This window comes from Atheta coriaria, unplaced genomic scaffold (assembly GCF_025399875.1).
Source record: "Atheta coriaria isolate IRGN ID8LTWV9N9 unplaced genomic scaffold, Caltech_Dcor_3.1 hic_scaffold_7_pilon, whole genome shotgun sequence".
NCBI classification, from domain to species: domain Eukaryota; kingdom Metazoa; phylum Arthropoda; class Insecta; order Coleoptera; family Staphylinidae; genus Dalotia; species Dalotia coriaria.
Genome location: NW_027045449.1, coordinates 11,060,941 through 11,075,833, shown reverse-complemented (window position 1 = coordinate 11,075,833; position 14,893 = coordinate 11,060,941). Strand labels below are relative to the sequence as shown.

Here is a 14,893-nt window from a genome sequence, read left to right as displayed (position 1 = left end):
CACTCGTAAGTTAGAAGCCGATAAATCATATTAAGCAGGCTTTTAGTAGGCTTAGTATTTGTTTGTGGTATTTGTGAATTAAGAGATTTGTGATATTCATTTGATAATATGGATCAATCTGATAATATTAGATAGCAGATACATAACTATTTGTTACTATTTATTATTAGCAATTTGGTGTTAGTTGCAGATGCTGTGTGGTATTGTTTATACGTGAATTTGTTATTATAATATAATATAATATAAAAATGACGGCTTCAAGTAATATTTCTAAATTTAAAAGAAGAAAAATGAGTTTTATGGGTTGGTTTTTGTTTTAGGTAATACTTCTAAGAAAAAGATGTCAATTCTTGAAATGGCGCATATTTTTGGTGCGGAATTAATGGGAACTGCCATTTTGATGTTTGCTGGGTGCTCAACTGCGCCGAATAGTATGATGTGGACGTTTGCCATTTCGGCAATGGTGGCAATTCATGTAAATATTACAAATTTTTAATTTTATTAAACGATTATATTTTATTTATTTATTTATTTTGTCTTTTAGACTGTTGGTCCTATTAGTGGTGCGCATTTAAATCCGGGTGCAACAATTGTTTCGTTGATAATGGGCAAACTATATTACAAATTTGCTCCTATTTATTGGGCTGCACAATTCATTGGAGCTTTCGTTGGCTACATATTGCACTATGTAAGTAATCATTGTTGGTTGCCTATAGTAAACTGTGATTTATGTTGAAAAATAAATATTTTTCAGGAAATAGTGTTAATTGGTGATAACAATTCAACGTGTATTACTAAACCACCGGCTATTGCAACCGAAATACGGGTAAGTTCTATGTTCGGCTGAAGGATATAGGTACATTTGGTTGCATACAGTACGCGTCTACTCTTTTGCTTGTAGATATAATTTACATGCGTATCATGAACTTATCTTGTTTGTTTTGTCTATTAAATTTCATTTTAATTAATTTTCATACTTTCAGGTTTTGGGCGTTGAAATTATTATGTCGTTTATTTTCTTCATTGCTCTTGCTGCTCTCTGGGATTCGAAAAACAAGCATTCCAGTGATACGGCGTCTCTAAAATTTGGTTTTATTTTGTACGGATTGATTCTTAGCGTTTCAAAAGATTACGCACTGAGTATGAACACTGCAAGATCACTTCCACCGGCAATCATCACGGCTGATTTCGAAGGACATTGGGTAAGTAAACATAAACAAATCATTATTTTATTTTCCTTCTTACTTCACATAAATGTTTGTAGATTTACTGGGTTGGACCTAACGTGGGTGCCATACTTGCAGGCGGTTTGTATCGTACATTTTACAGCAACCGGCCTTATCTTGACGGAGATGAAGACATTGAATAGTACCTAATAGATGCATTGAATTGTAATACTGTGCTTCTTATTAAATAATAGCTTTTACCCGCAATTTCAACGGCGTACTTTTTAGTAAAGATATGATTAATTTTTTGTTTTTTTTTGTTTTTTTTTTTCATCTAATGTTTCGATTTCTTCAAAAAGAATTGCAATTTAATTAAAAAAATGAATAATTAGTAATAATGCACTTTAGCGCCATCTCTGATTCACTTATTTATTTATAACTATGATTGAATGCATATACTAATTTTTATCCCATATTTAACTCTCTTTAAAACACTATTTCTGATATTTTAATAATTATTCTGTTATTGAGACAGAGACAAATCCAACTAACTATAGATCATTAAAATATGTCCAGCCGTTCTTGAGTTATAAATGCTATAACTAACACACTGTTTTTTATATATAGAGATAATGACTCTAACTAAAAATCACTTTTTAAAATTTGATTTAAAAATAATAATACAAAACAAATCTTTCAATCCTTAACAGCTTTCAAAACTCTAACAAAGCCAGTAGTAAAACTAGTGTATGCAAAATACAAAACACTCTAGTCACGCAACCCTTCGTGCGTTTATCTCTTCCGTTCTTCAAAGATCGAACTACTTTCCACTTCCCACCTACTTCCACTACTTTTTCCCATAGAATACACCACCCCAGGCAAACGAGTTAATGAATGATCATCAAAAACGCTAGAAAACAGGTAATTTATTCCAACAAAACTGTGCTATTCTGCTGAATAATATCAGGGCATAGTTCAGGGCCGTATCAAATTTATAAATTAACCAAACAACAAAAAGTAAAAAATCTTACAACGTGAAAAACACGACCTTGCTCAACAAGCATATAGCCCGCATGGTCCCTGTGGTCAGTTTGAGGGTTGAACTTGTAACAAAAGCAAATCTATTGCTTCCGACGCTAATAATAAACTTTTGTGCACCAGTAAAGCAAGGGCACGCCACAAGGAAGAGGAAAGAATGAATTATGCCGTTGTGCTGTTATTACAACGCGGTTCTCCTCGTACTTGAAGGGTTGACTCGTTAAGCGAGAAACCAATGCAAATTTGTTCAATACGCAAATATGCATACACCAGACAACATAACTGGAGTGTTTAGTTGAAGGCAGGAAAATACGGAACATGAACGTGATAATCGATAAATGCAAAACAAAAACCTGCTATAAATTACTACAAAAACAACTAATTCCTCTAGACAATCATCTTTTTATCACCCTAAAAAACTATTAATGCTTATAATAAGCAGAATAACGTCTGGTTTTATTACTTTAAAACAACACCAGTAAAATAAACGAGAATTACGCGCAATATAAAAATAGTTTTGATTTGACAGGAAATAAACACCTAACATGGATTTGTGTTTCAATTAGTGCCCGTCAATCGATAAGAATTTCATGTTTAAAAATCGTGCACTGTGTGATAAATACGTTAACGCGTGGAATAATATCTGTTTACAATTTATTTATTTACCCTATATGTTCACTTGTACACGTTCAACCCTTTGCAACCCGCTTGACGCTTGCGTTTCGTGCATAAAACCCGCCGCGGGTCAGTCCGTTACTGACTGACCTCGCACTCGCAGTACGAACTTTTTCGCCAACGATGCCACACGCTCGAAATTCGGCGATGTCGTAAATTATATAAACACACCGAAACACGTAAAACGATATGTTTAACACACATTAAATAAAACCAAACACGAGAGTGAGGTGCATGTTCAAATGTGATTTGTTCGACTTGACGCAAAGTAATGCAACCCAACACACACGCGGTTACTAGTAGAGTTATACCGGCTGTCGAATAAATGAAAAAATAATAGATGTAAATAAATGTTAAATTGAATAATTTGGCACATTTTGTGAAGGTTGGACAGTTGAACGTTTGTTTTGGTATAAACTAATCAACGTAATCGTTGAATCAACGAAAATTGCAGTGCACGTCGGTTTATGTTTCATGTGAGTATATATTTTGCGGACAATTTATGTAAATGAATGCTAGATATTTACTATTTGGAATATTATCAGAGGCATATTTTTCACGGTCAATTGTCGCTTAAATGATTGTTTTGATTATAGTGTGCTAAGTGGCAATAAAAAAATTATCACAAATCTAAAACATGCTTATAATGTATAATATTGATGAATTATTAATAAATTGCAGTGAATATTAATTTTTAGTTAGAAAAATAGGAATAAATGAAAAATATTTACTAAAGATGTGTATTTGGTTGCATACATTGCAAAATCTTGAGATACTAACATAATATTATGTTTTCTTTGTTTTTTTTTTACATTTTTAACCAAATTATTATCCAAACATTTCAATTCATAAACAAAACAAACGTATAATTTCCCAAAATGTGCATTTGGTTGCATACATTGCCAAAATCTGGCGACATTAATATAATATTTTGTTTTATTTTGTTTTTTAAATTTTTACTCAAATTATTATCCAAACATTTCAATACATAAGCAAAAATAGTAAGATTTTGCAAAATGTGTGCATTTGGTTGCATATCTTATAAAATCTGTTAATATTATTATAATTTTTTGTTTTCTTTGTTTCTTTTTACATGTTTGACAAGATGATTATCCATTTATTGCACATTTTATAGCCGTAATTGTAAGTCGTGTATAAATTACGATGGCAATTATGATTCGCAACCGCCAGTCGCACAGCGAAACAATTAAAGCAAAAAATATGAATAACAGGAAGAAGTATGGTGAATCTGGTACGTTTTTGCTCCATCAACTTGTTGTCTGATGGAGAGGCCAAACTCCCACAATTACGATAATAACAACTCAATTTCAGATATTCGGATAGGTGAGACGCATAGCAAAATAACAAAAACGTAAGGAACGACACGCAGGAATTATTCAACTTTGTGAATTCAATGTCATCCTAGTTACTAGTCTCCTTAGAGACCGTAATTGCACCTTGTTGACAAATCTTTAAATTGTTTTATTACTTTTAGCGATAATAAACTCAAATTTAGGCGAATTACATTAAAAATTATTTTAAAATTTTAATTTTAATAATAATTTAACAAATATATTAAAAAATATTCCAAAAAATGTTTTTTAAGAAGTAAAATATTGAAAAATATATTTTTAGGTTAAGATTAAATGGATTTGTGATTAATTTGATGATAATTAAGGTTAATTACATCTGGGCCGCACGCTCGTCACTTAAATCTTGTTTAAAATAATGAAATACCAGTGATACCAGCTCTAGTAATTGAAATGATTGTCACATTGAGTACCAGCATCGTTTTCACACATTTTCGTGATTAAAATCGTCAATTAGCCACTGAAATAATCAAAATTCAATTAAGTAATGTAATTGTTAAATATTTAACACAATATTTCATCAAAACAATCAAAATTATTCACAAATTTCTTGAAATTCTTTTGTTATTCACTAATATTTGATTGTTTATTATTGTTAGAGTATTTGGTTGCGTGCGCGTGGCGGAGTTGCCGCCCTCATCGCCGGCGTCGTAGCGGTGGTCGTGGTTTTGGCAAAAGATATAAAGCACGCCTCATCATTGCGACGACAAGCATTGTGTTCAACATGGAGCGGCAGCACGGCGGGCGCGTCTCCGTTTCGGTCTTCCCGACGTTTCAGAGCGATGTGGAGATCGCCAAGGTGGAGAACGGCATGGCGACACAGGCGGCGCCCGCCGGAGGCGCGAATGCTATTCCTGGTGCGGTTGCAGGGGATGGCGGCGGTATGGGACTCGGTGGTGGGCGACTCATGAGCAACTTATCTCCGGAGGCGGTTATTCCTGAAGTGCGGATGGTTATGAAGCAGCATAATGGGAATTATGAAGGTAAATTGTTTTATTTTATTTTATAAAAATGCGTAAATTGCAGTATTTTCGCAGTTATTTTGAGGTTTAAAGTATAAAAGTGCGTAAAATTTCATTTTTTATTTGTTATTTATTAATAGTCATTGTAGAGTTAATATTTATTGCGTTTTCTTCGTTTTTCTACGGTTTTTAACATTAAAATTAAATCAAAACATGATTTTTCAACTTTTTTAAAATTTTTATTACAAGTTAGGAAATATTCTTTTATTTGTTTATTGCTCTTGTACGTTGCGTATTAAAACCCCTTCTTTGTCGTATTTAATTATCAAAATCATGTTTTAATGTTTATACGGTTAGTAACAAAATATTTAGTAGATAAGTCATGGTGATATTAGCATTTTCTATATTTTACAATAGTACAAAAGCATTATTGTCATGATATTGTCAGGTGTTGATAAGAGGATTTACCTGTAATTGATCTAAGAATTTCTAAAATGTGATTTTGAAATATGATATTTACGTATTAACGCAGTTACAACTGTACGATCGTGATACTTTTAACACGATATTAATTATTATGTGTTTAATTACAAGATAATGCAATATTTAGTCTATGATACTCGTATTAAAGAGAATTGAAGGCAGTATGATACTTGTAATTAATTTGTTTTGGTTTGTTGATGATAGCCGATTGAATCATTCATTATCTTTCTGTGAAAAACTTAAAATATTTGTTTTGAAGTGATTACGTTTTGTCTACAATTTACGGTTCACGAACATCAATTGTTTCTCTCAATTCTGGTTTTGTAATGATGATGCGATTTTAGTTAGAGTAATCACGTTTGCCAATTTATTGCTATGGGATTAATGACGTGCGCAAAGTGATTTTATGATTTACATGTAGATTAAGTAAAGATATACTCGGAAAATCAAATATCTGCAGTAATGTTGCAACAATACCCATTTGTTCAAATTGTACAATTCATTCTTTTTGTAAACGGAACATCAAACATGTTTTGTTATGTTTTGTTTTTGTATCTGCAGAGATAACTTGTTTGTTAGTGTTAGTAAACGCTGACAAAAACTCATATCCGTGTGAGCTCTCGCGTTGCGTGTTTCATACAATAAATGTGTAGCAATGTGAAGTTCTATAATTCGCGTATAGATAGCGCTACGATGCACTTATTTATATTAAATTATTAAACTCAACCGACTCAAACGTTATCAAAAACTTTCAAAACGTAAACAAATCAAACAAAATACAAATCAGACAAAAACAAAATAGATTCTAAAAATAGATTTATTCTTTCACTAAAACATAATTATTTACCACTTTACTAGTAATTAACTACTTCTGTTCTTATATCCGCTGATTTATAACCATTTTCACACATATTTCACCCACTTAACAGCACTTACGACATAAAAATCAATTCTAGCATAATCCGACTGTTTCTGATTAAATTAACGAACATTTAATGATCGTATACTTGTTTACACCATTTGCAGACGTGCGAGACACAAATTGCGACATGTCGTGCACCAAAAATGGCAAACGTTTTTGACGGAATAGTTTCCGCCGAATTAATTCAACTCATTTAGCTTTTTATGCTGTTTTTGGAAGGAGTTTAAATGACTGTTTAGCGAAACGGGAACAGAATTGACCGATGATTCGGTTCATTTCTATGCAAATCAGATATATTGGAATATTTCCGAGCATCAGTCATGAGTGACGGAAAAATTCTGATGCGGAACGCATTAATTAAGCGAGACGCTTGGAATTTAATACTATTATTAGAGATTCATATCGGAAGAATGAATATAGTTTAGTAGTTAGTAACAGGTTACTATATGACATATTATGTAAGGTGTTCGGGCATAAATTAGTCGGAAATGTATCAATCATGATGACCAACTTAAAGAATTGGGTTGGTATAAGTTAGGTTATGTGAGGTTATGCTTGATGTGTCAAATGTGTCACTTAGATGACATTTATTTACAAGTTATTACGGCTTTTTTCATTGTTTTGATGTTTTTTTTTTTACTTTTTACGTTTTTACTTTGTTTACTTTTGTTAAAACCGCAATTTTTAACAATTTTAGTTAAAACTTGTTCTATTCAATTGGCTGTCGTCAAAAACAGGTTTTTATTTATTTGGATTGTTCTCAAATGTTAAACTAAAGCGTAAAAACCGAAAAAACGCAATATTTTTGACAATTTTCCTGGAATAGCGTATTAAGTATCAAGTGCGTTAAACGGCACTTTAACAACGTTTAGTAACGTGATGCTTATGATATTTTTCCTACATCTACTTTATTTTCAAATTAAGATTATTAGTACTACACTATATACAAATGCACAGGAGCAAGCTCCACCTCGTGACTAAAGCCCGTGACTAAAGTACTTTAATTACTGCCTAACTCTTCCGTGTTTGAAATTCAACTTTTTTTTTATCTCAAAACCGTGGAAAAAATGACGAAAATAGAAAAAAAAATTTATATGTTAAAATTACTATTTTAATGTTGCTAATGGCAACCACCTAATAACAATTATCTAGTTTTCTTTTAATTGTTTACATCATGTAAACAAAGGACACCCTGACATTGAACTAACCTCATAATTCACTTACGTCACTTATGCCAATAACAAAACAAAACAAAATGACTATTTTATGGTAATGCAACAAACGTAAAACAACAACTGCAAAATAAATGCAAAAAACGTGCAGAAAATACACACTTTCAACACTTATTCCAAAACTACCCAAATTACAAGTTATCACACAATTAAAAACAACATAAAACAAGAAAACAATCAAAAGCAGATTATTCCGCACCATATAAAAATAACACACATGTCCAATCCGTAAATAACATAAACAATTTCATAGGTAGGTAGCCAAATACACATTGTACGAGTATTACAATTGTCATCTGGAACTACGTGTACAAATGCAGTTGCAATTGCATTAGCAAATAAGTTATGCATTTGAGTTTATTTAAAACCGAAACCAAAGTGGTTTCGACACTGACCAACCTACGACCAGACAACTCCGACACATTTACTTCCTGATGACGACGTCATATTACTGCCGTACTGCCGTAGAACCTGTCGCTGTGTGTTTTCGCTGTGAACTTTGAATTCGCCGGCGCCGCTTTTGGCCACGAGAGTCGCACACGTCTATAACTGTGTGTCCACTATGATGACCAAGTTGAAAATGCACACCAGCCATACCATTCGTATAAACTTGTATGTGTGTGAATGTATCTCCTGTGAGAGGAGCGCAGGAGCGCAGGAGGACATCGTCAGTTGTCTCGCAGACGGCTCTTGACGCGCTGCGCTGCTTTTCGAGTTTATCCGCGAAAAGTTTAAATTTCACAGAAATAAAAAAGTTAAAAGTGCGCAGTTAATATTTTTAGGAACAAAAATCAATTGTAAGTTATTTATAAATATATTATTATAAATTTAAATTATATTATTCATGCTGACTCAACGATTTAATGCAACATCAAAGATCAAATTGTGCATAAATTGCAAAATGCAAACAAGATTTCATTGAATTTAATTGAATTCCGCACAGAATATCAACAAGCAAATTAATCCATAATTAGACATGAATGTTACTATTTAGAAACAAATCACTACTGCTGCATTTAATACAAATATCTGTTATTATATTGCACAATTGCAACATTCCAAGAATAGCAATATCAACCTTCAAACAATTTTTTAATTTTTGTTTTTAAAAAATCAACATTTTACAATAGAAGTATTGATTTTAGTTTATTTCTGTTGGTTGATAAAATATTAACCATTTTTTCTAAAAATATCCGGATCCTCTTCGGATTCGCACGACTTGTCACTCTCGGAGAATATCAGCGAATCCCACGTCAACAACGATCCAGAATCACTATCCGAATCAGAATCCGAATAAAATTCTATGTCATTACTCATTACTCTTCGTTGTACGTCGATAAATGTCGCAAGTTTATCATCAGGTGCAAAAGAAACATTTCTTCTACGTGAATCCAAAAGTTTATTCCTTTTTTCTTTAAATTTGCGCTTTTTTGCTGATATTTTGCTGCTGTTGATATCTGATCCATTTTTACGCGTGATAATAATTCTAGGCTTATTTCTGATGATGACTGTTGTAAAATTTGCTGCTGTTGATTAGTTTCTAAGTCGTTTTCTTGGTTTATAGTAAGAATAGTATCCGAATGACTTTGTAGGATTATAGGAGGTGGTGATAGGGTTGTTTGTGCGTTGAAGGAGAGTTCATCTTCGACTGCGCTTAGGCTTAATACAGAGAAGTGATTATCGAGTGGGAGGGTGAGAATTGGTGCGTCTTCGGATGTGGATGGATTGTCCGGGTCGGGATCGGTGGTGGTTTGGCCGCCACTAGCGGACCGGTTGCGTTTTCGCATGCGCAAGGTGGAATTGTGACAATCGACTTGAAGCATGGATATTTATACATTCATACGTCAAACGGTTGTAATATTTGACAATGAAGTTTTTAAAGGTTATGGTGGAAGCGCCACTAGCGACGTTTTGAAAGAATGAGTTTTTCTCGTTGAATTTTTGAAATATTTTAAGTTTTTTAAGAGTTTTGGATGCGCAATTAATTTATCGTTGATTTGACATATTTGTCAAAGTTGTACTTTTAATATTTTCAGAGATATTCATGTTTTACTAAGAATAAATTGTAATTTGACGGTAAATTCTTTTTTTTTTAGTTTAAAGTTAATTTTCTGTGGTCACAAATAAAAAAAAAGATTTTTGCCAAAGATATTTAATATTTTTAAATTTTTCTCTAAAAACAAATAATTTACAAAGAGAAATTAACGATATTAATACAATTTAATTTAAATTTATTTAAAAACTGCAATATTTTTGCAAAAAAAAGTTTTTTCTGTTTTTTGATTGTTTTTTGCTTAAAACTACAAACACATTGAGAATTTAAACGGTACACATGTTGGTAATGTTACTTTGAAACTTTCCCTTCAATTATCAATCATTGATTGGTGTTATTTCAATCAATTAGCTAATGAAATGAAATTATGAAAATTACTTTTCATCGATGACTTACTTTCATTACTAGATACTTACCTAATGAAACACTTTTATTTTTCGATTTTATCGGAGTACTTTTAATTTGTTCAAGTTGATGACGCTGTTTGGTGTTTTGGCCAAGGTGTCCGAGGACGCACACGCAAATCGCGAAACGCAACGCATCGCGCATCGAATTGTTCGAGCGTTTATCTAAGGTGTAGGTCGTGCAATTAATTATAGCACGCGTCGCATACGGATCGATTAGCCGTTTTAAATTGGCGATTATACGCGTTGTCCTTCAACTCGACCATTGCGGAAAAATAATACATACAAAATACGAAATGCTAATTTCCATTATTTCATTTGCAAATTTCCCATTATTACCTATGTCTATACGAATACATGTTTTGTTACATAGAACAAAAATCATTATCAACATCATTGTATTTTTCTGATACTTTGTATAAAATTGGTGAGAAAACTGTTAAAATCACTCAATTTCGACGTTTTCCCAGTCGTAAATCGTGTAATTATCTTGATTTATGATGATGCTACTCAAATGTTTGATTTTTCGATTAGTGCAGTGTTTTAATGTGAAAATAAGTATTATTTGGCCTACGAATTTATTGAATGGTATTCGCCTATAAAAAACAGTTGGAAAATTTCGAAAATCGCGTCAATGACGCATGCGATTTGTATTTATAGCATTAAGATGCGTATTTATACATTTTACCGAATGTTTTCGTTCGGAACGCATTCATATTTCACATTTAACGCGATAAATACAACTGTCAACTGTACAGGACATTAAAGAATTCAAAAATTCAAATTTCTAAAATTACAAGCATCAAATCAAGTTTTTAAGTAAATTTTGCTAAGTAAAGTCTATATTACAACATGAATTGCATAAATGTTTACATTTTAACTTGTAGAAACTGAAATTATTCATAAATAGCTATGAATTATAAATTTTTATCTTTTTTATCCACTAGATGGCGTCAGATGCAAGTTCAATTAGTTTAGTCTCAATAACAATCCGACAAGCTGTCTTGTTTACATTTTGGCTGATGAAAGCTATAGAATAGCCGCCAAAAAGGGCGGAGAATCAATGACTATGTATGTTTTAAACTCAAATAGTAAAAAAATATCTTTTTTCATTGTTTTTAAGTCGTAAAACATCTATAATATAAAAATGAATCGCAAAATCTGTTAGAAAGCGCATAACTCAACAACGCCTTGACCAATTTGGCCAATTCTTGTTTTAAAATGTTCGTTAAAGTCTACGAATGGTTTTTACGGCGAGAAAAATTCGAATAATTGCCGGGAAAACCCTAAAGACAGCCCTTTTCTATAGGATAAAAGTTGGCATTGAGATTCAATTATAGTTATAGTTAAATAGTTGAATCCGAGATGGCGCGCTGAAGTACATTATTAGCAATTCTTTATATAATTAATTTCTTTAAAATAAAATTGCGAATCTTATTGATAGAATTGACACATACTATGTCTAGAACAAGAGAGTAAAAACGAATTACATCTTTATTAAACACTACCCGGACGAAATCGCGGGCAAAAGCAAGTTTTAAATATTTTTACCACTTTACATCCGAATAATAACAAATAACTAAAGCCTTTTCGTCTAAACTTAGCCAAAACTTCCAAGCGCCGTTTAATTTTGTTTCCCGAAGCGTTAAAACCTCTAACCGCCTGACCGAAAATAAACAAACGTCCAACACAAAATTAAAAATAAAAAACCTACTCTACCACACATAAATCGAAATAATTCGACACACACAGATATTAACATGTTTATAAGCTCTAAAACTTAATTTAACACATAGAAACTAATCTCATATCGATTTATTCATACAAATACCAACGCCAGCAGTTAATTCGAACAAATTTTGACAATAATATTTTGTCATGTTGTCTAATTACGTACGCTGTGCGTATCGCAACGATAAAATTTTATGTTTGGCTAAATTGTGATCCGGTGTGATGCGTTCGCGCATATTATCTAATAAGTCAATGTCTCGGGCGATAAGCGCGCGTAATCCACATCGGACTGAAAAGTTCAAAAGTGCGAGCTGCCCTTTGACACGCTCGTAGTTGATGAGTATTTATAAACGCGCCGCTTATTTACGCTACGTATGTGATATGCATGCACTGATTTCGCTTTGAATTTTAATTCTCGACGATTTAGTCGTTCATTTTCTCTGCTCGCAAACAGTACAGTAAAAATTCACTTTTAAAAATTTTAATTTTTCGGATTAATTTTTTGATATTTTAGGAGCACCACCTTATCCACATCATCCCTCATCGAGAGTCAGCCATATTGAAATGGGAAACATGGAGAAACCATCCCTGCAAAAGATGTTAATCAACTTCTGTTCAGAATTTGGTGGAACTTACATTTTGGTCTTCCTTGGATGCATGGGATGTGTTGCTGGACTCTCCGGAGGTTCTATTCCTCATGAACAAATATCTTTTGTGTTTGGTTTTGCTGTTTTGATAGCTGTTCAGGTAATTAATCTAAAAATAAGTTTTTATTATTAAAATTTGTATTAATATGATGAATTTTAGTGCTTTGGTCATGTTTCCGGCGGACACATTAACCCCATAGTGACTGTAGCGTCAGTTGTGTTAGGCAACACACCGATCGCAATGGCTCCGGTATACATCCTCGGACAATTTGTCGGAGCGATCGCTGGTTACGGTTCCGTTATGCTTGTAACACCAAGCGTGCATCTAGGCAACCAAGTTGTCGGCGGTGTCAAATCTCCGGGTGTATGCTCCCCGGCTCTCAACCCTCAATTATCACCGGTTCAAGGACTCGCAGTTGAATTTATTGCTTCTTCTATGTTGATTCTTGTGTGCTGTGCTGTTTGGGACAGGAAAAACAGCGATAAACATGATTCTGTCTCGGTTCGTTTTGGTCTTACTATTGCTGTGCTTGCAATGGCGGCTGGGCCCTACAGTGGAGCCAATATGAACCCTGCGAGGAGTTTTGCGCCTGCTTTACTTAATGGCGACTGGAGTAATCACTGGGTGAGTTAATTTAGTGAATATTTAATGAAATAAATTTAATTTTTTTTTTTGTGTGTAGATCTACTGGGTAGGTCCATTGTTGGCTGGAACTGTCACAACTTGGGTTTATAAGTATTTGTTTAATACTCCACCACCAGAGGACAAGCTACCCGAGTCAATTCCTTTGAATTGAACATAACCTCTAGCGGAAACCCTAAAAATGTCGAATTTTAGAATTATTGCGCGCTTGGGCGTCTAGTAATTGTACATTTCTTATGTACGTTGTTTTGTTTTGTTTGTTTTGTTAAATCTGACACATTCATCGAATTTATATTTTGCTCAAAAGTTGAAGATCTGATTTTTATATTTGTTATGTAATAATTTAACTAAAAATCTACTTTTTTTAAATTTAAATTGAAACATAACAAAAACAATCACAAACAGTCAATGTGCATAAAAAATTATCAAGGATAACAAAGAAATATCTATAGTTTTAATACGCTGCCAATGAATAACTGTTATGATTTTTTACATAAAAACGTGAATAAAATCGCAAAATAATTGTTTAACTTTACTTTACTGTCTGGAACAAGTAAAATATTTATCAATAAACATTAAATAAATCTAGAATAATGATAATTTAATTTATTTAAGGAGTATTTCATCATTTACGTGTGATTTTCGTGATAAATATGACAAACTAAGTTTTCATTTGGTGTATTTTGGGTTGCCTATAGTAAATCATATTTATTCAAGAATTAATCTGCCGAACTTTGTCAATTTGCATACTTTCTATCGGATTATCTTTAACACCATATAAAATTAGCATTAATAAATAATTTAAGCAGTTTAAAATTATATAAATCATATTAATATTCAAATAAATGTTTTTAATCATTGTAATATTTATGATGGTTGCAAACTTTTCAATGAAATTCACTAAATTTTTTGTTTCTGATGAAACCGTGAGATTGTAGCGACTTTTGCAACTGCAATAAATATGCAATGTGTACACCGGCTGACCTTGCCAGCAATGCTAACACGATACTTTGGAAAGATGATGATCATGACCAAGGTCCAAACAATGAATTAAATTGCCTTACATTAAATAAATACACGCAATATTAAAAAAACTAAAAAGTAAAACTATAAATATTCCACACTTGAACTATTCAACTATTGAACTGATTCAATGAACCGTAATAAATCGTGTTGAAATGCATTCCATTGAAGATCAACAAAAAGCAATGAATCCTCAACTATTGACGTTGACATGCACCCAGATGCCACCCCTTATTGCCGATGACGTCTGCAACCCAACACACACACAATTATTTACGTGTGAGTGTCGTCGCCGTGTGCAGATAGGCAAACAGTCAAACACGATCATAACAAGAGAAACACGAGGAGGATGTCGGGGGTCGTCGATCGTCGAGACGACAGTCAGCGTTTGAAGCATTGCGATGGGGTTGAAGGCATGATTCGGTATCGCACCGACGCAGAGAGCCGCGTCGCGCCTCGCTTGGATTATTGATTCTGTCTATTCTACTCTGGCTGCAATTTGTAAAACCTGCGCATGCGCACCACAAACAAATCACAAACATAA

At 32.9% G+C, this 14,893-nt stretch overlaps 2 protein-coding genes and 2 long non-coding RNA genes across 4 annotated transcripts; 3 read left to right on the top strand and 1 right to left on the bottom strand.

Annotated features, from left to right (window-relative positions):
- Positions 1 to 163: 163 nt before the first annotated feature.
- On the top strand, positions 164 to 1,433 carry LOC135795248 (aquaporin-2-like). Its single transcript, XM_065306855.1, has 6 exons — positions 164 to 261; positions 321 to 475; positions 545 to 688; positions 755 to 826; positions 984 to 1,202; positions 1,265 to 1,433. The coding sequence occupies exons 1-6, from the start codon at positions 249 to 251 to the stop codon at positions 1,367 to 1,369; spliced, it is 708 nt and encodes a 235-aa protein (XP_065162927.1). The 5' UTR covers positions 164 to 248; the 3' UTR covers positions 1,370 to 1,433.
- Positions 1,434 to 3,000: 1,567 nt separating this feature from the next.
- Positions 3,001 to 4,266, top strand: LOC135795249 (uncharacterized). Its single transcript, XR_010549050.1, has 3 exons — positions 3,001 to 3,355; positions 3,985 to 4,131; positions 4,212 to 4,266. It is a non-coding gene; the product is annotated as an uncharacterized lncRNA (long non-coding RNA).
- A 692-nt stretch (positions 4,267 to 4,958) lies between these two features.
- LOC135795247 (aquaporin AQPAn.G-like) lies at positions 4,959 to 13,861 on the top strand. Its single transcript, XM_065306854.1, has 4 exons — positions 4,959 to 5,232; positions 12,551 to 12,783; positions 12,844 to 13,308; positions 13,367 to 13,861. The coding sequence occupies exons 1-4, from the start codon at positions 4,974 to 4,976 to the stop codon at positions 13,478 to 13,480; spliced, it is 1,071 nt and encodes a 356-aa protein (XP_065162926.1). The 5' UTR covers positions 4,959 to 4,973; the 3' UTR covers positions 13,481 to 13,861.
- Positions 9,985 to 10,453, bottom strand: LOC135795250 (uncharacterized). Its single transcript, XR_010549051.1, has 2 exons — positions 10,318 to 10,453; positions 9,985 to 10,252 (listed from the first exon to the last, which is right to left on the bottom strand). It is a non-coding gene; the product is annotated as an uncharacterized lncRNA (long non-coding RNA).
- Positions 13,862 to 14,893: the final 1,032 nt, after the last annotated feature.